At 40.0% G+C, this 26,264-nt stretch overlaps 1 protein-coding gene across 2 annotated transcripts; it reads left to right on the forward strand.

The window, feature by feature from the left end:
• The first annotated feature begins 432 nt into the window (after positions 1–432).
• Positions 433–25,859, forward strand: LOC115892215 (3-beta-hydroxysteroid sulfotransferase-like). Of its 2 annotated transcripts, XR_004052103.1 has the most exons (3): positions 433–830; positions 23,467–23,675; positions 25,780–25,859. XR_004052103.1 is itself a non-coding variant. In XM_030913037.1 (2 exons), exons 1-2 carry the CDS (start codon positions 23,478–23,480, stop codon positions 25,849–25,851), a joined length of 270 nt encoding a protein of 89 aa, XP_030768897.1. In that variant the 5' UTR covers positions 23,466–23,477; the 3' UTR covers positions 25,852–25,859. The 2 variants fall into 2 exon arrangements, 1 of the variants encoding a protein (XP_030768897.1); XM_030913037.1 differs by lacking the exon at positions 433–830 and having other exon boundaries at positions 23,466–23,675.
• The last annotated feature ends 405 nt before the right edge of the window (positions 25,860–26,264 follow it).

Consider the following 26,264-nt stretch of genomic DNA (forward strand, 5'->3'; position numbering starts at 1 on the left):
AACATAATTTTAATTTTATTCTTTTTATGGCTGAATAATATTCCATTGTGTATACGTATCATATTTTGTTCATCAGTTGGTCAAGAGGTACATGAAACAGTGTTCAACATCACCACATCAGGGAAATGCAAACCAAAACCACAATGAGAAATTATCTCACTCCAGTTAAAATGGCTTTTATCAGAAAGCCAAAAAATAATGGATGCTGGTGAGGATGCAGAGTAAGGGAAACCCTTGTACAATGTTGGTGGGAAAGTATATTAGTACAGCCACTATGGAAAACAGTGTGGCAGTTCATCAAACAACTAAAAATAGAATTCCCATGTGACTGGCATTCCCACTGCTGTGCACTTTCAAAAAAAAAAAAAAAAAAGGAAGCTAATACGTCAAAAAGATATCTGCCCTCCCACATTTACTGACACAAATTTCTGAGGGCCTGTGGAGGAAAAGTTAAATATTAAATTTGAACTCAACTGAACATGGACACAAACAGTGGTCACCAAGTCCTGGAACAGGTTGTGTGAGCCCCTTGAGGCGTTCATCCAGCGCTGTTTCGGAGAAATCTCTATTTCAATCTATTCCTATTCGTTAGTTATTGAAAAACAACAGATAACCACAAAAACAAGTTGACCTTTTTGTGTTCCTTGAGCCCAGTCGTGAAGGGCCCTCGTGGCTGGGCCTCATGCCAAATAACTCCTTACAAAAAGAGCCAGGGTCCCAGACTCTGCTGAAGCTTCATGAGACCTCTCCTTGTCTGTGCATGGACGAGTGGCTGACTCTGGAGCTCAGGCTGTTGCTTCCCAGTGTGGTGGTGAATCCTCCCTAGTCTGGTGAGTGTAAATAGATGTATATCTTGTCCCTTCTTCCCTCCCCATTGCAATTTGCTTATTATATCCATTTGCTTATTATATCATTTGCTTATTCTATCTGCATTGCCATTTACATGGGACAAAGGTTGTTTACAGTTAAAGGTATTGTGTGTGTCTTTTCTTCTCCCCTAGCATGCTTCCCACACAGAACGGGGCCCCTCCCCAGAAGGTGTCTTCCTTACTAATGTCCTGCTTTATGGGAGCTCAATTCAAGATGAGATTTGGGTGGGGACACAGCCAAACCATATCAATGACTGCTTTGTTTGGCCCAGATTCCAGTTGTATCTACTGGGAGAGGAATTATCCCCTGAAAGGGAGCAGGGAGGTCATGGGGTTTGGCTTGCTAGGTTCCCTTCTTGTGTAAATTTCACTCTTGCATGACCTCTTATCACTGCCTGAAAACTGTTGCCAGATAGAATGCATCCGGGTTACAGTTTTCTGTATCAGGAAGTTCAGTCTACCACCAGTCACTCTGTCATCACCAGAAGTAGACACTTTAAAAAAAAAATAGTGTTTGCAGGTGTTAATGAAGGAGAGTTCATTAGATTAGTGAGGCAGGTATACTGGTTGTTATCGGTTGTTGTTGTTGTTGTTGTTTCTGTTTTCAGGATTTCAGGGCCTAGATTTTATGACAAGATATATTTTAAGAGGATTAGAGTGTGGTATTAAAGAAGGAAACAATATATATTGAGTGCCTTTTTCCAGCTTTGAGTTATGATTAACAAAAAAATTACATATATTTAGAGTGTACAATATGATGTCTTGATGTATGTATATATTGTAAAAAGTATAAAACAAGATAATTAATATATCCACATCTTACAGTTACCATTGTGTGTGTGTGTGTTGTGAGAACATTTGAGATAACTCTTGGAAAATTTCAAGTACACATTAGGATTCACTATGTTCACCATGCTATACATTAGGTCTCTAACAGTTTTTCATCTTGTAGCTGAAAGTTTCTGCCCTTTGACAAGTATCTCCCCAGTCCCCCCACCCTCCACCCTCCACCTCTGGTAACTGCCATTCTACTCTCTGTTACTACTCTCTAGGTTTGACCTTTCTAATATTCCACATATAAGTGGGAATCACGCAGTATGTGGCTCTCTGTGCATGGCTTATTTCACTTCCCATAGTGTGCTATTGGGTGCCTTTCAGTACTGGGCGAGTAACTGCAAATGGCACCCCCACCCACCCATGCTCTCCCATAAATGTGCTGCATCTCTCCCTCCACTTCACGAATGATACAAATCCCACTAGATCTCGAGTCTCCTCTGCTTTGATTTCCATCATGGGCCCTGATATGCAACATATTGATCTGCTGCTCATAATCAATCATGCCAAGTCTTCTTCATGCCTGTGGCTTCAACACATAAAGAAACCAGCCCTTAGCCGGGCGAGGTGGCGGGCGCCTGTAGTCCCAGCTACTCGGGAGGCTGAGGCAGGAGAATGGCGGGAACCCGGGAGGCGGAGCTTGCAGTGAGCTGAGATCCGGCCACTGCACTCCAGCCCGGGCGACAGAGCGAGACTCCGTCTCAAAAAAAAAAAAAAAAAAAAGAAACCAGCCTTAAGCAGAACATAGCAGCTGAAAGACACTCCTTACACTTTGCTCTGTACCCATCCTTCACTCATCCAGCAAACGTTCACTCAGTGCCATATGCTGACCCACCTACAGTCCCCTTCACAAGTTGAGGTTATGCGTAACCTCAAAATAGCCATGTGACACTTACCTGAATGTAGAAAGGCTACAGTGATTTTTTTTGTTAGAGTCTAATTTCAGGTGTCCATTAGGATTTACTACATTCATCATGCTATATATACATTAGGTCTCTAATGTCACCCAGGCTGGAGTGCAGTGACATGATCATGGCTCACTCCAGCCTCAAACTCCTGGGCTCAAGTAATACTCCCGCCTCAGCCTCCCAAGTAGCTAGTACTAAAGGTGCCTCCCACCACACCTGGCTATGTTTTTTATTTTTTATAGAGATGGGGTCTTGCTGTGTTTCTCACGCTGGTCTCGAACTCCTGGCCTCAAGCAATTCTCCCGTCTCACCTCCCAAAGTGTTAGATTACAAGTGTGAGCCACAGCACCTGGCCAGCTGCAGTGATTTTAATTATAAATATATATATTTATTAATAATACATTTACTATGTTTACATATATGTTTTATAATGTACATGTTAAGTAATTACGTATACCATACAAATCATACACATATTGAATATAAACACACAAATTATATTAAATGACGTTAAATATATACAAATATCTTGTAGGTATGATATATATAATTGTACATCCCAAAATACATATTTTACAATATAAGTGTATGTATATTTTATACTATCTAGGTATAAATGTATCTTATGTATTCTATACAAATACTATACAATACGTAAATTTATGTACATATTCAATATTTTACACATCTACTAATATATGTAATCTATTTTGTTTTTACATGTATATTTGCACACATGTAATATGTATGCACTGTAGTTCATGCATTACATATGTATAGTTGTGTGTTATATGTAGTATTACATAAGTATCCATGTGTATATATTTCACACGTAAATGAATATGTATAGTATAAACTTTTATAGTACAGATAATTCATATATATCAAAATACCATAGTATACATGATATATTTATATTCACATTAGTACATATATTGATACATGTGCATTATAAACCTTACATACATTTATATTATGAAGTATATCCACATAGTTAGAAGTAGCTTAATAAAAAACTCAACATTTATGGTAGTGGTCATGTATGAGGGTAGCACAGTGAAGGGAGAAAGAGAGAAGCATGGGTGGATAGGAGAAGTGATCAATGTTTAGTTCTTAGGTGGATGGGGATGTTTTTGGGAGTTCATCATTTTACTATGTTTTGTCACTGACATCTATGCTGCAAGCTGTTTTTTCAACATATTGAATACTTCCAAAGATATAATTATGAAGAAAAATGCTGTCACAGAATGCAAACTTCCTGTTTTAAAAATTGTACTATTTTATTATAAAATAATTTCAGTTTTATGACATTAAAAAAACATATTTGTGGCCAGGCACAGTGGCTCATGCCTGTAATCCCAGCACTTTGGGGAGGCCGAGGCAGGCAGATCATGAGGTCAGGAGTTCGAGACCAGCCTGACCAACATGGTGAAACCCGTCTCTGCTAAATACAAAAATTAGCTGGGCATGGTGGTGTACACCTGTAATCCCAGCTATTTAGGAGGCTGGGGCAGAAGAATCACTTGAACCCAGGAGGCGGAGGTTGCAGTGAGCTGAAATCGCACCATTGCACTCCAGCCTGGGCGACAGAGCAAGACTGTCTCAAAAAAAAAAAAAAAAAAAAAATTGTTCCAAAAAATGGGTAAAATATGATAAAGAAGATAATCACGTAAACCACATGTGGGTCAAAGAGGAAATATAAGAGAAATTTTAAAAATAATTTGAACTTGGCTGGACATGGTGGCTCACATTTATAATCCCAGCACTTTGGGAAGCCGAATGGATGGATCAGTTGAGGCCGGGAGTTTGAGACCAACCTGGCCAAGATGGCGAAACTCCACCTCTATTAAAAATACAAAAATTAGCTAGGCATGGTGGCATACGCCTGTAAACCCAGCTACTTAAGAGGCTGAGGCATGAGAATCACTTGAATCTGAGAGGCAGAAGTTGCAGTGAGCTGAGATCGTGTCACTGTGCTTCAGCCTGGGTGACAGAGCCAGGCTCTGTCTCAGAAAAACAAAAACAAAAAGTTGAACTAAATAAAAATGAAGTTACAACTTACCAGATTTGTAGGATGAAGCAAAAGAAATGCTAAGAGGGAAATAGGAGAGTTATAGTAATAAGTATCTATATCACCAAAGAAGATAATTCTATATTCAATAGTCTATGTTTATACCTTAGGAAACTAGAAAAAGTACTGTATTCTGTACTCTGACTAATCCCAAAGCAAGCAGAAGAAATAGTAATAATAATTGGAGTAGAAATTAATGAAATTGAAAATAGAAAAATAGAGAAAGTCAACATCTAAATATTCCTTGAAATAGTCAATACAATTTTAAAAAAAACATAAAAAAAGTTTTCCATGATAATTTACTTTCTCACATCTTGGTAGGTCAAATATCTTATTTTGCTGTGTGTGTATCACCATTGTAATCTGGGTAGTTTGTTTATCCCGACAATGGATGTTTTTATTTAAATTTTTTTTTTTTTAATTTCAAAACTAATTTCCACTTTAGATTCATGGAATACATGAGTAGGTTTGTTACTTAGGTATCTTGCATGATGCTGAGGTTTGATGATTGATCCTGTCACTGAGGTAGAAAGCACAGTACCCAGTAGTTTTTCAGCCCTTGCCCCTTGTCTTGCTTCTCCCCTCTGGTACTCCTCAGTATCTACTGTTCTCATCTTTATGTCCATGTGTGCTCAGTGTTTAACTCCCACTTGTAAGTGAGAACATGCAGTATTTGGTTTTCTGTTCCTGTGTTAATTCACCTAGGATAATGGTTTCTACCTGCATCCATGTCACTGCAAAGCACAGGATTTTGTTCCGTTTTACGACTGCATAGTATTCCATGGTTTACATGTACCACATTTTCTTTATCCAATCCACCAATAATGGGCAGCTATGTTGATTTCATGTCTTTGCTTTTGTGAATAGTGCTGCAATGAACATATGGGTGCATGTGACTTTTTGGTACAAAAATTTATTTTCTTTTGGATATAAAACCAGTAATGAATTTCTGGGTCAAAGGATAGTTCTGTCTTAAGTTCTTTGAAAAATCTCCAAACTGCTTTTCATAGTGGCTGAACTAATTTACATTCCTACCACAGTGTATAAGCATTCCCTTTTCTCGGTAGCCTTGCCAGCATCTGTTGTTTTTGTTTTTTGTTTTTACTTTTTAATAACAGTCATTTTGACTGATGTAAGATGGTATCTCATTATGATGGTTTTGACTTTCATTTCTCTGACCACTAGTAAAGTTAAGCATTTATTCATGTTTGTTGGCTGCTTGTTTTCTTTTGACAAGTGTCTGTTTACATCTTTTTCCTATTTTTAAGGGGGTTACTTTTTTTTTACTTGTTTAGTTGTTTACTTTTTATGTTGATTTCTAAATATTAGACCTTTTCTGATGCAGTTTTAGAATATTTTCTGCCATTCTATAGGTTGTCTGTTACTCTGTTACTAGTTTTGTTTGCTGTGCAGAAGCTCTTTAGTTTAATTAGATCCAATTAGTCATTTTTTTGTTGCAATTGCTTTTGAGAACTTAGTCATAAATTTTTTCCCAAAGCCAATGTTCAGAATGGTGTTTCCTAGGTTTTCTTCTAGGCGTCTCATAGATTGAGGTCTTACATTTAAATCTTTAATCCATCTTGAGTTAATTTTTGTATATGATGAATGTAGGGGTCCAGTTGCATTCTTCTGCATATACCTAGCCAGCAATCTCAGCATCATTTATTGAACAGGGAGTTCTTCACCATTGGTTTTTTGTTGTTGACTTTGTCTAAGGTCAGATGGCTGTATGTGTGCGGTTTAATTCTGGGTTCTGTTTTTTGTTCCATTGATCTGTGTCTGTTTTTGTACCAGTATCATGCTGTTTTTTTTTTTTTTTTTTTTTTTTTGAGACGGAGTCTCGCTCTGCCGCCCAGGCTGGAGTGCAGTGGCCGGATCTCAGCTCACTGCAAGCTCCGCCTCCCGGGTTTACGCCATTCTCCTGCCTCAGCCTCCCGAGTAGCTGGGACTACAGGCGCCCGCCACGTCGCCCTAGTTTTTTGTATTTTTAGTAGAGACGGGGTTTCACCGTGTCAGCCAGGATGGTCTCGATCTCCTGACCTCGTGATCCGCCCGTCTCGGCCTCCCAAAGTGCTGGGATTACAGGCTTGAGCCACCGCGCCCGGCCTCATGCTGTTTTGCTTACTGTAGTTTTGCAGTACAGTTTGAAGTCAAGTAACGTGATGCCTCCAGCTTTGTTTTTGTTGTTGTTGTTTAGAACTGCTTTGACAATTCAGGCTATTCTTTGATTTCAGATGAAGTTTAGAGTAGTTTTTTTCTAGTTCTGTGGAAAAAAGATGTTAGCAGCTTGATAGGATTGGCGTTGAATATGTAGATTGCTTTGAGCAGTATGGCCATTTTAACAATATTGATTCTTACAATTCATGAGCATAAAATGCTTTTCCATTAACTTTTGTCGTCTATTTTTTTTCCAGCAGTGTTTTATAGTTCCCCTGGTAGATATGTTTCACCTTCTTGGTTATATATAGTCTAGGTTTTTTGTTTGTTTGTTTTGTTTTTCTTTCAACTATTATAAATAGAATAGAATTCTTTTTTTTTTTTTTTTTTTTTTTTTGTGACGGAGTCTTGCTCTGTTACCCAGGCTGGAGGGTAGTGGCGCGATCTTGGCTCACTGCAACCTCCGCCTCCTGGGTTCAAGCAATTCTCCCACCTCAGCCTCCTGAGTAGCTGGGATTACAGGCACCCACCAACATGCCCGGCTAATTTTTCCATTTTGATAGAGACAAGGTTTCACCAGTTGGCCAGGCTGGTCTTGAACTCCTGACCTCAGGTCGTCCACCTGCCTCGGCCTCCTAAAGTCCTGAGATTACAGGAATGAGCCAAAGCGCCCCAGCCTAGTATTTCAAATAATTTTTTAAATTTCTGCCTTAATTTCATTGTTTACCTAAAAGTCATTCAGGAACAAGTTATTTAATTTCCATGTTATTATGTGGTTTTGAGAGATCTTCTTGGTATTGATTTCTATTTTTATTACACTGTGGTCCAAGAGTATGGCTGGCATGATTTCTGTTTTTTTGTTTGTTTGTTTGTTTGTTTTTAATTGATTGAAACTTGCTTTAGCCTGAGCATGTTGTCCATCTTGGGGTATTTTCCATGTACAGATGAGAATAATTTGTATTCTGTAGTTATGGCTTCTGTATTCTGTAAATGTCTATTAGGGCCAATTGGTCAAATGGCAAATTTAAGTCCAGGTTTCTTTGTTAGTTTTCTGCTCTGATGATCTGTCTAATGCTGTCAGTGGGGTGTTGAAGTCCCCTACTATTATTGTGTGGATGAGTCTTTTCATAGGTCTAGAACTATAGCTTTATGAAGCTGGGTGCTCCAATGTGGGGTACATACGTGTTTAGATAGTTAAGTCTTCTTATTAAATTGAGGCCTGTATCATTATGAAATGCTTTTCTTTGTACTTTTTTACTTTTGTTGGTTTAAAATCTGTTTTATCTGATCTAAGAATATCTACCTCTGCTCTTTTTTGTTTTCCATTTGCATGATAGATTTTTTCCAGCCTTTTACTTTGAGCCTATGGGTGTTGTTACATGTGAGATGGACCTCTTGATGACAGCAGACAAATGAGTCTTTCTTTTTAAAATCAAACTTGCCACTCTATGCCTTTTGAGTAAGGCATTTAGACCATTTATATTCTAGGTTAATAGTGATATGTGAGGTTTTCATCCTTTCATGAAGTTGTTACCTGGTTGCTTTGTAGGTTTTATTGTGTGGTTGCTTTATAGGATCTGAGGACCATATACTTCAGTGTATTTTTGTGGTAGCAGGTATTGTTCCTTTGTTTCCATGTTTAGAACTCCCTTACGGATCTCTTGTAAGGCTGGTCTAGTGGTAACAAATTCCCTTATTGCTTGCTCATCTGTAAAATATTTTATTTCTTCTTTGCTTATGAAGCCTGGTTTGGTGGGATATAAAATTCTTTGTTGGAATTTATTTTTTTCAGAATGCTGAAAATAGGCCCTCAATCCCTTCCAGCTTGCAAGGTTTCTGCTGAGAAGTCTGCTGTTGGCCTGATGGAATTCACTTTGTACATAATCTAATATTTTTCTGTAGCTGTCTTTAAGATTTTTTTCTTTACTATTGGTGGTGGACAGTGTGGTGACTATATGTCTTGTCGATGCTTATTTTGTATAGTATCTCACAGGTGTTCTCTGGATTTCTTCTATCTGGATGTCTACCTCTCCAGCAAGATTAGGGAGATTTTCTTAAATTATTCTCTCAAATATGTTTTCCAGATCATTTACTTTTTCTTCTTCTCTCAGAAATGTCATTAATTCATAAGTTTGGTCACTTTATATAATCCCATTTTCTCAAAGACTTTATTATTTTTTAAAATTCTTTTTTTGTTTGTTTGTTTGTCTGACCAAGTTTGTTTAAAAGACCGTACTTCAGGTTCTGAAATTCATTCTTCTGCTTGCTCCAGTCTATTGATAAAGCTTTTAATTGTAGTTTGGAATTTCTTCAGTGAGCTTTTCCAATACCAGAAGTTCTGACGGATTTCTTTTTGACATCTTTATCTCTTCCTTCATTTACTGGATTGCTGTAGAAATATATTTGTGTTGAGTTTGAAGCTTTTTTTGGATGTTGCTGAGCTTCCTTGCAGTGCATGCTTTGGATTTATTGAACGCTTCTCTTAGTAAACAATAATAAAGCATATACCTAGTGACACTGGCCACAACCATCTTATTCATGCATGCCATCTGCTGGCTAGTAGGCCAAACTGCACAATAGCTCAATATAAAGCCAGCCATGAGAAGTCCATAGGGCTATAAAAGCAAAGCCAAAAGATGGTACCAAATATACTCTATGCTCACACCTTCTATGGAGACAGGGAAAAGGAAAGAAGAAATATATATATAGAAAGAAGAATCCTGTCTGCATGAAAATAATTACAAAAATTAGGAATGCCAACATCTCCAGATGAGAAGCCATTGTAAGAATTCTGGCATCATGAAAAATCTGAATGTTGTGACACCACTGAAAGATTACACTAGCTCTTCAGCAGTGATCCCTAACCAAAATGGAAAACAAGAGATTACATATTTAAAAATTCAAAGCATGCATTCCAAGATGGACGAGGCTGGAATGGGCAGGCCCATGTACAGGCTTCCTGATAGCAGGCACAAGCACCAGTGTCAACCATGTACCCAGAGGTGTGACTAGCCATGAAGATCAGATGGGAAACCTCCTTGGCTCCAAGTTCTCTGCATGGAGTGAAGTGTTCTAGATGGCTGGAGGTCTGCCTGGGCTTGGACTAAAGAGGACCCCACTGCACCACAATCTCTGCACAGAAAGGGTGAGGTGGCCACAGACTGCCTGTTTTATCACATCTCTGCCATTTGGTGATGATCTGCTTGCACAAATTATTTTAGCTTGCACAAATTATTTTATTATTTTTAAATTTTTTATTTTGTTCACTTTTCCAACGTGATGTATCAGTTATATTGACATAACCATTTATTTTTATTTTTATTTTTGTTTTTGTGGGTACATAGTAGGTGTATATGTTTATGGGTTACATGAAATATTTTGACATGAGCATGCAATGCATAATAATCACATCAGGATAAATGTGGTTTCCATTACCCCCAAGAATTTATTTTTTGTGTTACAAACACAAAGATAGAGCTCCCAGAGGAATGGGCAGAATTCCATCTGTGCTGTTTTTCAGCCTTCACTGGTGATACCTCCAGGTACTGGAAAATTTGAGATAACTAGGGACTAGAGAGGACTCCCAGCAAACCACAGCAGCCCTATAGAAAAGTGGTCAAATTGTTAAAAGAAAAAAATGCTCATCCAAAGGTCAGCAACTTCAAATATTAAAGGTAGATAAACCCACAAAGATGACAAAAAATCAGCACAAGAATGGTGAAAACACAAAAAATCAGAGTGCCCTCTTTTCTCCAAGTGATCACATCACCTCTCCAGCAAGGGTTTGAAACTGGGCTGAGATGGCTGAAATGACAGAAGTAGAATTCAGAATATGGATTAAAAACAAACTTCAGTGAGCTAAAGGATTGTGTTTTAACCCAATGCAAGGAAACTAAAAAGTCATGATAAAGCATTGCATGAGCTGACAGACAAAATAGCCAGTGTAGAGAAGAATGTAACCAGCCTGATAGAACTGAAAAACACAATACAAGAATTTTAAAATGCAACCACAAGTATTAATAGCAGGATAGACCAAGCAGAGGAAAGAATCTCAGAGCTTGAAGACTGCCTTTCTGAAGTAAGATAAGTAGACAAGAACAGAAAAAAAAGAATGAAAAGGAATGGACAAACCTCCAAGAAATATGGGATTGTGTAAAGAGAACAAATCTATGACTGGCTGGTGTACCCAAAAGAGATGGAGATAATGGAACCAATTTGGAAAACATATTTTAGGATATCATCCATGAGAACCCCGCTCCCCAACCTAGCTATCCAGGCCAACATTCAAATTCAGGAAATGCAGAGACACCCAGCAAGATACTCCATACAAAGATCACCTCTAAGACATACAATCCTCAGATTCTTCAAGGTCAAAATGAATGAAAAAAATGTCAAGGGCAGTTAGAGAGAAATGCCAGGTTACCTACAAAGGGAAGCCCATCAGACTAACAGTGCACTTCTCAGCAGAAAGTCTACAAGCCAGAAGAGATTGGAGGCCAATGTTGAACATTCTTAAAGAAAAATTCCAACCTAGAATTTCATATTCAGCCAAAAGTAAGCTTCATATGCAAAGGAAAAATAAGATTCTTTTCAGACAAACGTAAAGGGAAATTATTACCCCTGGATCTGCCTTACAAGAACTCCTGAAGGAAGCACTAAATATGAAAAGGAAAGACTTTTACCTGTCACTACAAAAACAATGAGGTACATAGACCAGTGACACTATAAAGCAACCATATAAACAAGTCTGCAAAATAACCAGCTAATATGATGACAGGATCAAATCCACACATATTAATACTAACCTTAATTATAAATGGGCTGAAAGCCCCAATTAAAAAATACAGTGTGGCAAGCTGGATAAAGAACCAAGACCCATTGTTGTGCTATCTTCAAGAGACTCATCTCACATGGAGTCACATACATAGGCAAAATAAAGGGATGGAGGGAAATCTACCAAGCAAATGGAAAGCAGAAAAAAATAGGGGTTGCAATCCTAGTTTCTGACAGAACAGACTTTAAACCAACAAAGATCAAAAAAGACAAAGAAGGGCATTATGTAATGGTAAAGGGTTCCACAAGAAGATCTAGTCATTCTAAGTATATATGCACCCACCATGGGAGCACCCAGATTCATAAGACAAGTTATTAGAGACCTTAAAAGAGACTTAGACTCCCACACAATAATAGTGGGAGACTTTAACACCCCCCTGTCAATATTAGAAAGATTTGAGACAGAAGATTAACAAAGATATTCAGGACCTGAACTCAGCTCTAGAACAAATGGACTTGATGGATATCTACAGGTATCTCCACCCAAAAACAAAAGACTATACATTCTTTTCATTGCCACATGGCACTTATTCTAAAATTGATCACATAATCAGAACTAAAACAATCCTCAGCAAATTCAGAAGAATTGAAATAATAGCAAACAGTGTCTTGGACCACAGCACAATCAAATTAGAACTCAAGACTGAGAAATTCACTCAATATAGTTACATGGAGATTGAATAACCTGCTTCTGAATGACTTTTGGGTAAATAACAAAATAAAGGCAGAAATCAAGAAGTTCTTTGAAACTAATGGGAACAAAGGTACAACATTCCAGAATCTCTGGGACACAACTAAGGTGTGTTAAGAGAAAACTATATAACACAAACTGCCCACATCAAAAAGTTAGAAAGGTCTAATTGAACAACTCAACATCACAACTAAAGAACTAGAGAACCAAAAGCAAACAAATCCCAAGGCTAGCGGAAGACAATAACAAAATCAGAGCTGAACTGAAAGAGATTGAGACATGAAAAACTATTCAAAAGATCAATGAATCCAAAAGCTGGTTCTTTTTAAAGAAATTAATAAAATTGATAGACTACTAGATAGACTAATAAAGAAGAAAAAAGAAGATTCAAATAGACACAATCAGAAATAATAAGCGGGATATTACCACTGACCCCAAAGAAATATCAACAATCATCAGAAAATATTATGAATACCCCTATGCACATAAACTAGAAAATCTAGAAGAAATGAATGAATTCCTGGACATATACACCCTCTCAAGGCTGAACCAGGAAGAAATTGAAACCCTGAACAGACCAAGAATGAACTCTGAAATTGAGTCAGTATAAAAACCCTATCAACCAAGGAAAAAAAAAAGCCTAGTTGAACTCACAGCTGAATTCTACCAGATGTATGAAAAAGAGCTGATATAATTCCTGCTGAAACTATATTAAAAAATTCAGAAGGGACTCCCTAGTTTATTCTGTGAGGCCAACATCATCTTGATACTGAAACCTGGCAGAGATACAAAACAAAAACAAAAACAAAACAAAAGGAAACTTCAGGCTAATATCCTTGATGAGCATTGATGCAAAAGTCCTCAACAAAATACTGGTAAACTGAATCCAGTAGCACATCAAAAAGTTTATTCACCGTGGGCTGGGCACGGTGGCTCATGCCTGTAATCCCAGCACTTTGGGAGGCCTAGGCAGGCGGATCACAAGGTCAAGAGATCGAGACCATCCTGGCCAACATGGTGAAACCCCTTCTCTACTAAAAATACAAAACTTAGCTGGGCGTGATGGTGCATGCCTGTAGTCCCAGCTACTTGGGAGGCTGAGGCAGAAGAATTGCTTGAACCCGGGAGGCGGAGGTTGCAGTGAGCTGAGATCACGCCACTGCACTACAGCCTGGTGACAAAGCAAGACTCCATCTTAAAAAAGAAGGTTTATCCACTGTGATCAAGTAGTCTTCATCCCCAGGATGCAAAGTTGGTTCAACATACACAAATCAATAAATGTGATTCATTATGTAAACAGAATGAAAGACAAAAATCACATGATTATCTCAATAGATGCATAAAAGGTTTTCAATAAAATTCAACATCCTTTCATGTTAAAAATCTCAATAAACTACGTATTGAAGGAACATACTTCAAAATAGTAAGAGCCATCTAAAACCCACAGCCAACACCATACTGAATGGGCAAAAGCTGGAACCATTTTTCTTCAAAACTGGCACAAGACAAGGATGCCCTCTCTTACCACTTCTATTCAGCATAGCATTGGAAGTTCTGGCCAGGGCAATCAGGCAAGAGAAAGAAATAAAGGACATTCAAATAGGAAGAGAGGACTGGGCATGGTGGCTCATACCTGTAATCCCAGCACTTTTCTATCTTGAGGTACAGACTTGTTGCCAGCCTGAATGTACCTGTAGAAGGTGACTGGAGATCCAATAGGAACAGAATCCAAGACCTGCTTAAAGAAGCAGTCTGGCCATACTTTTGTAGAGCAGCTGTGCTGTGCTGGGGTACTGCTTCTGCTCCCAGTTGGATTGGACTCTTTAAAGCCTAGAGGCTGGAACAGTTAAGTCATCCAAATAGCAATTATGGCAGCCCACTCTTCCTTCTGGGAGCTCTGTCCCAGGACATCTTCAAATCTGTTGGCCGAGATCACTGGCGGGGATGGCTGGAGGCTCCAGTTGGGAGGTCCTGCCCAGTAAGGAGGAACAGATCAGGGACTTGCTTAAAGAGGTAGCCAGGTCACATTTTGGCAGAACAGCTGTGCTGTCCTGGGGGATCCCTTCCACCCCTGGTCAGTTTGGACTCTCCAAGGCTACAGACTAGTATGGTTGAGTCACCCAAAAAGCAAAGATGGTGGCCCACCCTTACCAGGGAACTCTGTCCCAGGGAGAATTCAAATTTCTGTTGGCCAGAGAACACCAGTGGGGATGACTGGAGGCCCTGGTTGGGAGGTTCCACCCAGTGAGAAGGAATGGGATCAGGGACCCAGTTAAAGAAGCAGTCTGGCCATGCTTTTGTGCAGCTGCTGTGCTGTGCTGGGGTACTGCTTCTGACCTGGCTGGCTTGGGCTTTCCAAAGCTCACAGGCGGAAGCATCTACTAAATCACCCAAACAGCAGAGACGGTCGCCACCCCTCTCTCTCATAACTTTTTCCCAGGGAGAATTCAAATCTCTGTCAACCAGAGAACACCAGCAGGGGTGGCTGGAGTCCCTGGTTGAAAGGCTCTGCACATTAAGGAGAAACAGATTAGGAACCTGCTTAAAGAAGCAAGCCATGTTTTGGTGGAGCAGCCATGCTGTTCTGGGGAATCTCTTCTGCCTCTAGGCTGTTTGGACTCTCCAAAGTGTGCAGGCTGGAATGGCTGAGTCATCCAAAAGCAAAGATGGTGGCTCACCTTTCTCCCCAGGAACTCCCTGCCAAGGAGAATTCAAATCTCTGTCAGCCAGAGAACACCAGCGGGGGTGGCTGGAAGCCCTAGTTGGGAGGTCCTACCCAGTGAGGAGGAATGGATAAGGGACCTGCCTAAAGAAGCAGTCTGGCCACGTTTTGGCCACAGTCACGTTTGGCTGTGTTGGGGCATCCCTTCTGCCCTCAACTGGTGAATCCGTTTGGATTCACCAAGGCCCTCAGGCTGGAACGGCTGAGTCATCCAAACAGCAAAAATAGTGGCCTGGCCCTTTCCCTGGGAATTTCATCCCAGGTAGGGGTGAAACTGTTGCTGGTGGTTGGATGGAATTCCAAGCCAGTGGGTCTTTTCCTGTGAGGCACAAAGTGGGGTCTGCAGACCATTGCTACTTGGCCCCCTGGCTTCAGCCCCCTGCCTAGAATTACATATGGAGGTCCAGCCTCCTATCTGCTGGAGTTGCAATCACTTTTGCTGGGAAGCCCAAAGCTAGAGTATATAAAGCTCCTGGGCCCCTGCGCATGCCTGAGCGACTGCTCTGCTGAGACTGCATGCAGATCTGTATGTCAGACTGAAGGCCCTAGTGGAGGGGGTTCACAAGGGGGTCTCCTGACCCGAAGGTCAGGAGAAGATCCATGGAGAAGCATGGTCTCCCCAGGTCGCAAATTCACTCACTGCTTCTCTCTGTGGGGGAGGTTCTGCTGGCTCTATGTTGCTCCCTGGTGGGCCATCCTCCTTTTTTTTTTTTTTTTGAGACAGAGTCTCCCTCTGTTGCCCAGGCTGGAACACAGTGGCATGATCTCGGCTCACTGCAACCTCTGCCTCCCAGGTTCAAGTGATTCTTGTGCCTCAGCCTCTTGAGTAGCTGGAACTACAGGCGTGCACTGCCATGCCTGGCTAATTTTTGTATTTTCAGTAGTCACAGGGGTTTTTTATGTTGTCAAGCCTGGTCTCGAACTCCTTACCTCAAGTGATATGCTTGCCTAACCCTCCCAAAGTGTTGGGATTACACATGTGAACCACCATGCCAGTTCCTTTTTCTTCTCTTTTGATGTAGGCACTTATAGCTATAGTATTCCCTCTTAGAACTGCTTTGTCTGTATCCCATAGGTTTTGGTATGTTGTGTTTCCATTATCATTTGTCTCAAGACATTTTTCAATTTCCTTCTTAATTTCTTCTTTGACCCACTCATCATTCAGGAGCATATTGTTTAATATCCATGTATTTGTGTATTTCCCAAAACTTCTCTTTTTAATGATTTCTAGTTTTATTTCACTGTGATCAGAGAAGATGCTTGATATTATTTTAATTGTTTGAATGTTTTAAGATTTGTTTTGTTACCTAACATATTGTCTATCCTTAAGAATGATCTGTATGGTGAGGAAAAGAGTGTGTAATTTTGCATCTGTTGGATGAAATGTTCTGTAAATATCTGTTAGGTCCATTTGGTCTATAGTGCAGATTAAATTTGATGTTTCTTTTTTTTTTTTTTTTTTTTTTGAGACAGAGTCTTGCTCTGTCGCCCAGGCTGGAGTGCAGTGGCCAGATCTCAGCTCACTGCAAGCTCCGCCTCCTGGGTTTACGCCATTCTCCTGCCTCAGCCTCCCAAGTAGCTGGGACTACAGGCGCCCGCCATCACGCCTGGCTAGGTTTTTTTGTATTTTTTTAGTAAAGACGGGGTTTCACCGTGTTAGTCAGGATGGTCTCCATCTCCTGACCTCGTGATCTGCCCATCTCAGCCTCCCAAAGTGCTGGGATTATAGGCTTGAGCCACCACGCCTGGCCTTAAATTTGATGTTTGTTTACTGATATTCTGTCCAAGAGCTCTGACCCATGCTACAAGCGAGGTGTTGAGCTCTACAGGTATTACCATATTGGGGTCTCTCTCTCTCTTTAGCTCTAGGAATATTTGCTTTTTATATCTGGGTGCTCCAGTTTTGACTGCATATATGTTTAAAATTGTTATATCTTCTTGATGAATTGACCTTATCATTATATAGTGACCTTCTTTGTTCCTTCTTACAGTTTTTGTTTTGAAATCTATTTTGTGTGATATAAATATAGCTACTCCTGCTCTTTCTTGGTTTCCATTGGTATGGAATATCTTTTCCATCCTTTTATTTTCTGTATATGTGTTTGTTTCATAGATGAATTGTGTTTCTTGTAGACAACAGATCTTGGGTCTTATGTATTTCTTCATTCAGCCAGTCTGTGTCTTTCGATGGGAGAGTTTAGTCCACTTACATTCAGTGTTATTATTGATTGGTAAGGACTTACTCCTGCTATTTTATTTGTTTTCTGGTGGTTTTGTTATCTTTTCTTCCTTCTTTCCTTCCTTCATGTCTTCCTTCATGTCCTAAGCCAAAAGAACAAAGCTGGAGGCATCACGCTACCTGACTTCAAACTATACTACAAGGCTACGATCACCAAAACAGCATGGTACTGGTACCAAAACAGAGATATAGACCAATGGAACAGAACAGAGCCCTCAGAAATAATACGACACATCTACAGCCATCTGATCTTTGACAAACCTAACAAAAACAAGAAATGGGGAAAGGATTCCCTATTTAATAAATGGTGCTGGGAAAATTGGCTAGCCATAAGTAGAAAGCTGAAACTGGATCCTTTCCTTACTCCTTAAATAAAAATTAATTCAAGATGGATTAGAGACTTAAATGTTAGACCTAAAACCATAAAAACCCTAGAAGAAAACCTAGGGAATACCATTCAGGACATAGGCATGGGCAAGGACTTCATGTCTGAAATACTAAAAGCAACGGCAACAAAAGCCAAAATTGACAAATGGGATCTCATTAAACTAAAGAGCTTCTGCACAGCAAAAGAAACTACCATCGGAGTGAACAGGCAACCTACAGAATGGGAGAAAATTTTTGCAATCTACTCATCTGACAAAGGGCTAATATCCAGAACCTATAAAGAGCTCAATCAAATTTACAAGAAAAAAACAAACAACCCCATCAAAAAGTGGGCAAAGGATATGAATAGACACTTCTCAAAAGAAGACATTCATACAGCCAACAGACACATGAAAAAATGCTCATCATCACTCGCCATCAGAGAAATGCAAATCAAAACCACAATGAGATACCATCTTACACCAGTTAGAATGGCAATCATTAAACAATCAGGAAACAACAGGTGCTGGAGAGGATGTGGAGAAATAGGAACACTTTTACATTGTTGGTGGGACTGTAAACTAGTTCAACCATTGTGGAAAACAGTGTGGCGAGTTTCCTCAAGGATTTAGAACTAGAAATACCATTTGACCCAGCCATCCCATTACTGGGGATATACCCAAAGGATTATAAGTCATGCTGCTATAAAGACACATGCACATGTATGTTTATTGCAGCACTACTCACAATAGCAAAGACTTGGAATCAACCCAAATGTCCATCAGTGACAGACTAGATTAAGAAAATGTGGCACATATACACCATGGAATACTATGCAGCCATAAAAAAGGATGAGTTCATGTCCTTTGTAGGGACATGGATGCAGCTGGAAACCATCATTCTCAGCAAACTATCGCAAGAACAGAAAACCAAATACCGCATGTTCTAACTCATAGGTGGGAATTGAACAATGAGATCACTTGGACACAGGAAGGGGAGCATCACACACCGGGTCCTATTGTGGGGAGGGGGTAGAGAGGAGGGATAGCATTAGGAGATATACCTATTGTAAATGATGAGTTAATGGGTGCAGCTCACCAACATGGCACATGTATACATATGTAACAAACCTGCACGTTGTACCCTAGAACTTAAAGTATAATAATAATAAAAAAAGTCTTAAGCCGAAAATCATAAAAGATAACTGAGTTAGGGCTATGCATCTTACTCAGTCCCACTCCTACCTCATCAAATACTTATTATTTCTAAACTTTCCTCTCAGAGTTCACCGCTAAATATTAGAACTTCTTTTTTAATGTATATTCGCAGAGAGATTTTAATTATTCATAGAATCACATTTGTAACTTTGTAAATCCCCAAAGGCACATGTAGTATCTTGGCAAGTAAAGTTTTAAATGAAAATTATTTACTATGCCACTCTTGAAAATTGTTCTAGTCAAGCTACTATTTGCAACAGAGCTATACACTGTGGCACCCACAATGTGGAATTCTGGTTGTAAAATTCTTTTTTTTTTTTTTTTGAGGCAGAGTCTCACTCTGTCGCCGGGGCTGGAGTGCAGTGGCCGGATCTCAGCTCACTGCAAGCTCCGCCTCCCGGGTTTACGCCATTCTCCTGCCTCAGCCTCCCGAGTAGCTGGGACTACAGGCGCCCGCCACTTCGCCCGGCTAGTTTTTTTGTATTTTTAGTAGAGACGGGGTTTCACCGTGTTAGCCAGGATGGTCTCGATCTCCTGACCTCGTGATCCGCCCGTCTCGGCCTCCCAAAGTGCTGGGATTACAGGCTTGAGCCACCGCGCCCGGCCTGGTTGTAAAATTCTAATTGCTGTAATAGTTTGCCTGATTATCATCCTTATAACAGGGTTAATAATTGCAGGAAAAATTTAGTCAAGGTTGTTTTGCTTATAGCAGGACTAATAGTTATGGATAAGAAGTAAGCATGAAAGTTATACTATCATTAAGTTTGATAAGACTTTTTACTAAAGGTTGGTAATACGATGCACTCTATGAAAAGGTTATAAAGGAAGAGATTTTACATAAGGAAGGATTTTGTACGGTCAATTCTTGTACTAAAGGGAAATAACTGGTTGTTTAAAGAAAGGATGTTTAGGACAAATCAAAAAGTTTAAATATGTTGTAAAAAGGCGTATAAAAGTCATAAAAGAATAAAAGAAAGGAACTGTCAAAATTAATGCTAAAGTTATTTTAGCCACCCAATAATGTATTCCTCCCAGTCATATTGCAAGTTGTGAAAATGGCCTACGCCTAAAGTTATTCTCTAATGGTACGTTAAGGGGGAAATGTATGCTTTTCTCTAGGAAAGTTACTTCTATATTAACGTTTCTGGTAATGTACACCGACATCTAGTGGAGGTAAACCAGTATTGCAATCCATTAGTGTAAAAGGTGTCAAACTCTACTGTTGGTTATGGTCTATAGGGCCCCCCACTAACAGTGGTAATCTTAATACTTGTATCCTAACCCTACATTTTAAACCTTCTTGTAAAATGTATCCCTCTTCACCTAGAAGCAATTAAACTTTAAGTGGTGCCGCAAGCAGAACCACACATAGATATGCCATTCTTCTGAAAACCTTAGATGAACCACAGGAGAAGGCCCAACTGCTGTTCCCCACCCCACACACCCCTTTTCAGCAGGCAGTAGCCAGAAAGAATCATCGTCTAACCCCCTAACAGCAGTTAGGTTTACTTCTCTTTGAGGGGTCGGATATCACAGGAGTTATTAAGAAATCATTTTAGGCATATAGTAAGAGGAAGGGTAGAGATTTTCCTGTAATAAGAAATAACGCCAGACAATCTCTTTTCTGACCAAAAAGGGGACTTCAAGGGCCAGGCTGACAACCTTTGATATGCAAATGCTGGCCACTAGAAACTAGATCCACTCAGTATGGTGTTTCCCACCGTCTTCTCCTTGTTACCACCTGTGCAAAGTGTGATGGACACCTCCAAATAACACCATGTGTTCAAACCATCATGGTGACCCACATTTGCATATTAAAGGGCGAAGGTGAGAGGGCCTGGTTTTTCTCAGGCTACACGAATAACACACCTGGTCAAACCAATCCTTTGGGCCCTATGCAAACCAGACACCGCCTCCTCCAGCCTCCCAATATAAGGGACTGCCTTTCTGCTGTGCACAGGGTCTATCTTTGTTCCTGTCCCTTGTCTCAGCACGGGGGAGCTGTTCTCGTCTTTGTTCCTTCTTTCTTGCCTATTACACTTTTCACTCCTTAAAACCACTCCACATGTGTCCATGTCATTAATCCTATCAGCACCAGACCAAAAAGCCTGGGGATCCTCCAGTTATCGAAGCTGTATCAAAATGAACTTTGGCCTGCTCTGTCCCAATCTCTCTATCCAAGTGGTGCCTCTAAGATTGCACAGGTACAATGACTACGAACCTGGGAAGGCTGTGGTGTTTCTTTAGATGGCTGGTGAATCTATCTGGATTGAAGGGATTCCTTTTCCCAGCAATAATTTTACAGACCTGAGACGTTTGCAAGATGAAGTTGTGTTGAGGGATGAAGATGTCATTACGCTTTCTTACCCAAAGTCAGGTAAGGAAGTGGGACCTGAAACTGAAGAAGGGATGGGGTGAAGAGACTGATGGAGTGCCTTCTTTATACCCTGCACTTGGGTATGCTTTGGTAGATAGCGTGGGGGTTTTTTGTGTGTTTGTTTTTGAGACGGAGTCTCGCTCTGTCGCCCAGGCTGGAGTGCAGTGGCACGATCTCACTGCAAGCTCCGCCTCCCGGATTCACGCCATTCTCCTGCCTCAGCCTCCCGAGTAACTGGGACTATAGGTGCCCATAGTGTGGTGTTTTAACAAAGCTTCTACTCAGAGAGACGGATTAAGCCAGACACATATAATGCAAATGAATGTGATTACTGGGGCATTGTAGAGACAGACATGAGCTCCCATGCAAGCTAAGGCAGATTTAAGTGATCATGCAGGATGGTTAGAGGGGGCTGATTATTGAAAGAATTTCGGTGAAAAAATAAACATTTATCCTTAGATGCTGAGCATGAATGTGAGATTGTTAGATGTAAAAGAAAAAATATTCTGACACTTGTGTCAATGGTGAGGAAGGATATTCACAACAATTGCAACAGGGGAGAGAGACCAAACTCAACTCTGAAGATAGCAATGATAGTTGGGTTTTTGTAGCCAATTATCAGAGTAAAGTGGTCAGTGTGTGGGAAATTACAAAGAGCAACTTGATTAGGTATCAAGAGTAGAATCCTTGCTAAAGGCAGGCCAAAGACTTAGACATTAACAGCAGAAGATGAGAAACCTGATCAGATATCAAGGATGGGGGGATCCTCATTATGCTTTTTGAAACTGGGTGCAGCAAGGATGGACACAGATGTCCAAAGTCCAGGCCTAGTCAGGAAGAGGGCTCAGGGAAGCCTAAGTCCAGTCTGATCGAGGAGAGGGTCTTTGCCAGATGGCAGTGTTTTGATCTATTACACTACAGACATTGTAGGCCACATAATACATTTTCAGAGGGAAGAGGGCTGTCCTGTGCATTGTAGGAAGCTTAGTATCATCCCTGGGCCCTGCCCACTGGAGTCAGTAGCATACTCAAGTGTGACAACTCAAAATGTCTGCAGTCACTGTTAATTTCTCCTTGAGGTGGGTACAGTTTACCCCAGCTGAGAACCATTGTATTAGGCATGGATGAGGAAGAAGGCACATACATAGGTCTCAGGTTTCAGGCAAAGAATGTGTTGGTGTCATGCATTGAGGAAGAGAGAGCTGGTGGAGAAGCATATACAGGTAAGCTGGGATTATCAAGTGTAACGAATACTACGGTGTAACTAGAGGAAGAATATGAGAGGTGAGAAAATGGGAGTGAAAATATTGTAATATTTAGCAAGTGCATGCGTGCAGTGGTTCAATGGTCTCTTCTGTGTATTAAGACTATTTGGTACCACTGTTTTACTGGGCTGGGCTTCTTTCACTTAATTTCTTCCAGTTTCCCCCAAGTTGGCTACATATGACAGTTTTGCTGTTTTTAAAATGATATTGAGCAGTGGGAGGAAGAGTATTAGGGCATCCAACAGCTCAAAGGTGGAAGCAGCCCAAGTGTCCATTGATGAACAGATAAACAGAATGTGCTCTCTACATACAATGGAATATTAATCACTCTTACAAAAGAGGAAGTTCTAATACACAGTACCACATGGATGGACCTTGAGGGTACTATACTAAGTAAAAGTCAGGCATGAAAGGATAAATATTGTATGATCCAGTCATAGGAGGTACCCGGTGTAGAAATATTTATAGAGAGGGAAAGTAGTGTGGTGGTTGCAAGAGAATAGGAAGAGTTGCTTTTTAATGTTTACAGAGTTTCAATTTTGCAAAGAGAAAAGCATTCTGGAGATGGATGGTGGTGATGGTTGCACAATAACGGCCTATTTACTGAACCGAACACTTACAAATGGTTAAGCCAATTTGTATTTTACCACAATTTAACATTTTAAAAGTTGGTTTTTTTAAAGAGTACTATGACAAAACAAGGTAAAGATGGCCACGTAAAAGTGAAAGGAACAGAGCATCTCTAGAATAAAGCATCAGTTGAATGCACTTAAGACACGAAGTAAGATGAGGAATGAAAACACCAGTTGCATTGATGGACAGGGGCATTATTGCTGGAATAACACATTGTCTTTAAGATGTAGTGGTGGGGTCCATGTCACATTGAAATAGGTGACACCCTCTTCTTTTTTATTCAGGAACCGTTTGGATGGTGGAGATCATCAGTCTGATCCACTCCAAGGGAGATCCTACTTGGGTCCAATCTGTTGTTCCCTGGGATCGTTCCCCATGGATAGACGTTAAACAGGAGAAAGCAGGTTTGGAGAGTCAGAAGAGCCCACACCTCTACACCTCCCACCTTCCTATTCAGTTCTTCCCCAAGTCATTCTTCAATTCCAAGGTCAAGGTGAGTTAATAATGGCATGTTAGTGTGGACCACCTTATTGACTTCCCTGAAAGACTGTGTTAAAGGGACAGAGTTAAAATGTGATTCCCTAAACTATGCATATTAGAAAATCTTGTTCCAATCTACTGTGTCATTTATAAGACAATGTTTCCAGTATTTCCCCAGGAAATCCTCAGCCTTCAGTTAAGTAAATCCTGGCTACATCCCCAAAACTGAGGCCCCCAACATTAATATGCTCATGTGGAAAGCACCTTAGTTGTAAACCAGCACCTGTATTTCGGAGGAAATGTGGGTGTGACACTCATATTTGAAACCCAGCGTGGTTTTTCTATTCAGGATAGTAATCATGACGTGGGGCATTTCGTTCCCGATTGACAGCTCCACGGGTCTCCCATACATAATTTCAGAAACTCCACATGAAGCCTCTAGCATTGAGTAACCCTCAATGTGATAAATGTGAACTTTTTCTCATTATAGATTATTGCTTAAATCAAAACTTTTTCTCATTATAGATTATTGCTTAAATCAAAACTTACCAAAACTATCAAAATTGTATAAAACTGCCTCCAAATGTCTTAGGTGATGTGGCAGTAACAGTATTATCAAAATGTTCTAATATTACAGTGTCACACGCTATATTTCTATTTGCTTATTTACTGTCAGGTTCATTTATTTTACTGTATACACCATGATTTTGAAGATCATGTCATTTTTTTTCCAATTTTTACTGTTTTACGCTGACTTGGCTGATGCTTAAAGCATTGTAGAGATACAAGAAAATACTGGAAAAAATAAATTAAAAAATAAAGTAAGAAAAATAGCCTAAGACCAAGCTCCGTAAAACAATTATGACTGTAAAACAATTATGATAAAACAATTTATAACAGAAAATTCCAACTTGAACTTTGGGTCCAGACTGTGTTTATGGGCAAATAGTGCAGGATGTTTGAAGCGCAGTTTGTGTGTGTTTAAACTGGCAGTACTGATCCTTCCATGTATTTGTTCCTGATTATTTATTAACTTAGAATATGCATCCATTCTTTATTCCTTCATATGTTTAGGTATTAAGCTCCTATTATGGGTCAAGGTTTGAATCAGGATTGGGAAGAAGGTAATGATTATGATGACCTCAAGCCACAACGTAAATAAATTTACAGATTAGTATTTGGGAAAAGACAAAGAATAGATGTATATTTATTTTCTGTGGTGCCAATATTATTTACTGACAGCCTCATTAATACCAGACACCAGGGTGTACTTGGTGAAAAACATCTACTTTAAGATATGCAATAAATACATGAAAGGATGAGAGAGTGAGAAAAATATAGGGAAAGTACCAAATTGTCCCAGAAGGTAAATGCAGGGTCTGCTGATGGAGTTATGCAGATGGAGGATTTGATAACTGTCTTGTAGCGGAACAATCAGAGATGGGAGAGACCGAACAGAATTCAGGAGAGCCTTTATTAAGGTGATCCCCTGGCTCAGTAGGACTAGCGTCCAGGAAAGTCCGAGCACCGAACAAAGACAGCAGCCACCTTTTAAACAGTCAGTGGTGAGAATTACGTGATGCAGGAAGCGTACTTACAGAAGTGAGAGGAAAGGTAGTTGTTACTCCATGTCTTACATCCTTGGACATACATGGTTCTGTAACATATACTTATCAATCTTATGACCTTGCAGCTGTGCTGGGGAGGTAAGCAAGAATTCACAGAGCTCTAAGGAATGTGAAACTGGGGAGTATAGATAAGGCTCACTGAGCACAGAAGGAGCACAGGTTGTTAATATTAGGGTGGGGGGTGAAGGGGGACAGGATGGCGGGGCACTATATTATACTAAGCCCTGAGGGGAAAGTTGATTTCCTGACTTCACATATTGTAAAATTCATTAATTTCCTCTTCAGTCTCAGTGAGGAGAAAACCAAGAGTGTATAAGTGATTCCATTTACCCCGTATCCTTTGTGCAATTCTTACAATTTTTACTTTTGCCTGCAATACAAAAACTGCTTATGGGGTTATTGCCCTTTCAAGAGTCAGTAGGGTTTTACAGCAATTCCATCAGGAAAGAAGATGTTGTCTTTTAGATATACTCCTTTACTGTTTCTCAGGTTCATCCCTGGACCTGCACTATGATTCCTGCGCAGACTGAAGGAGCTCTTTTCAAACTGGTTGTCATGTAGGTTGTGGGCAATAAAGATTCTCATAGCTTTGCATGTTTCTAAGATTACCTTGATTTTCATTCTCATCTTTGAAGGATATTTTCATAGGATATACCATGAAGTGTTTTTTTTTTTTTTCTTCAGCACTTTACAGACAATTTTCCATTCGTGTTAGGCCTCCATTTTTTTGGATGAGAAGTCAGAGGGCCTTTTTTCTCCCGTCTGTGACGTGTCTGTTTTTGTCTGGCTACGTTCAACGACTGAGCTGGATGCCAAGGGTGTTAAGGGACTGTTCATAGTCACTGCTGTGTGTTAACAAGTTTGGGACTGAGGAATAATACAACATAGTCACTGCTATTTGGTAAATGTCTGGTAATCTTGCCTCATGCATGCAAAGCCCAGCTCTCAGCCATATGTATACAGAGGCCCCGACA

This window comes from Rhinopithecus roxellana, chromosome 12 (genome assembly GCF_007565055.1).
Source record: "Rhinopithecus roxellana isolate Shanxi Qingling chromosome 12, ASM756505v1, whole genome shotgun sequence".
Classification (NCBI taxonomy): domain Eukaryota; kingdom Metazoa; phylum Chordata; class Mammalia; order Primates; family Cercopithecidae; genus Rhinopithecus; species Rhinopithecus roxellana.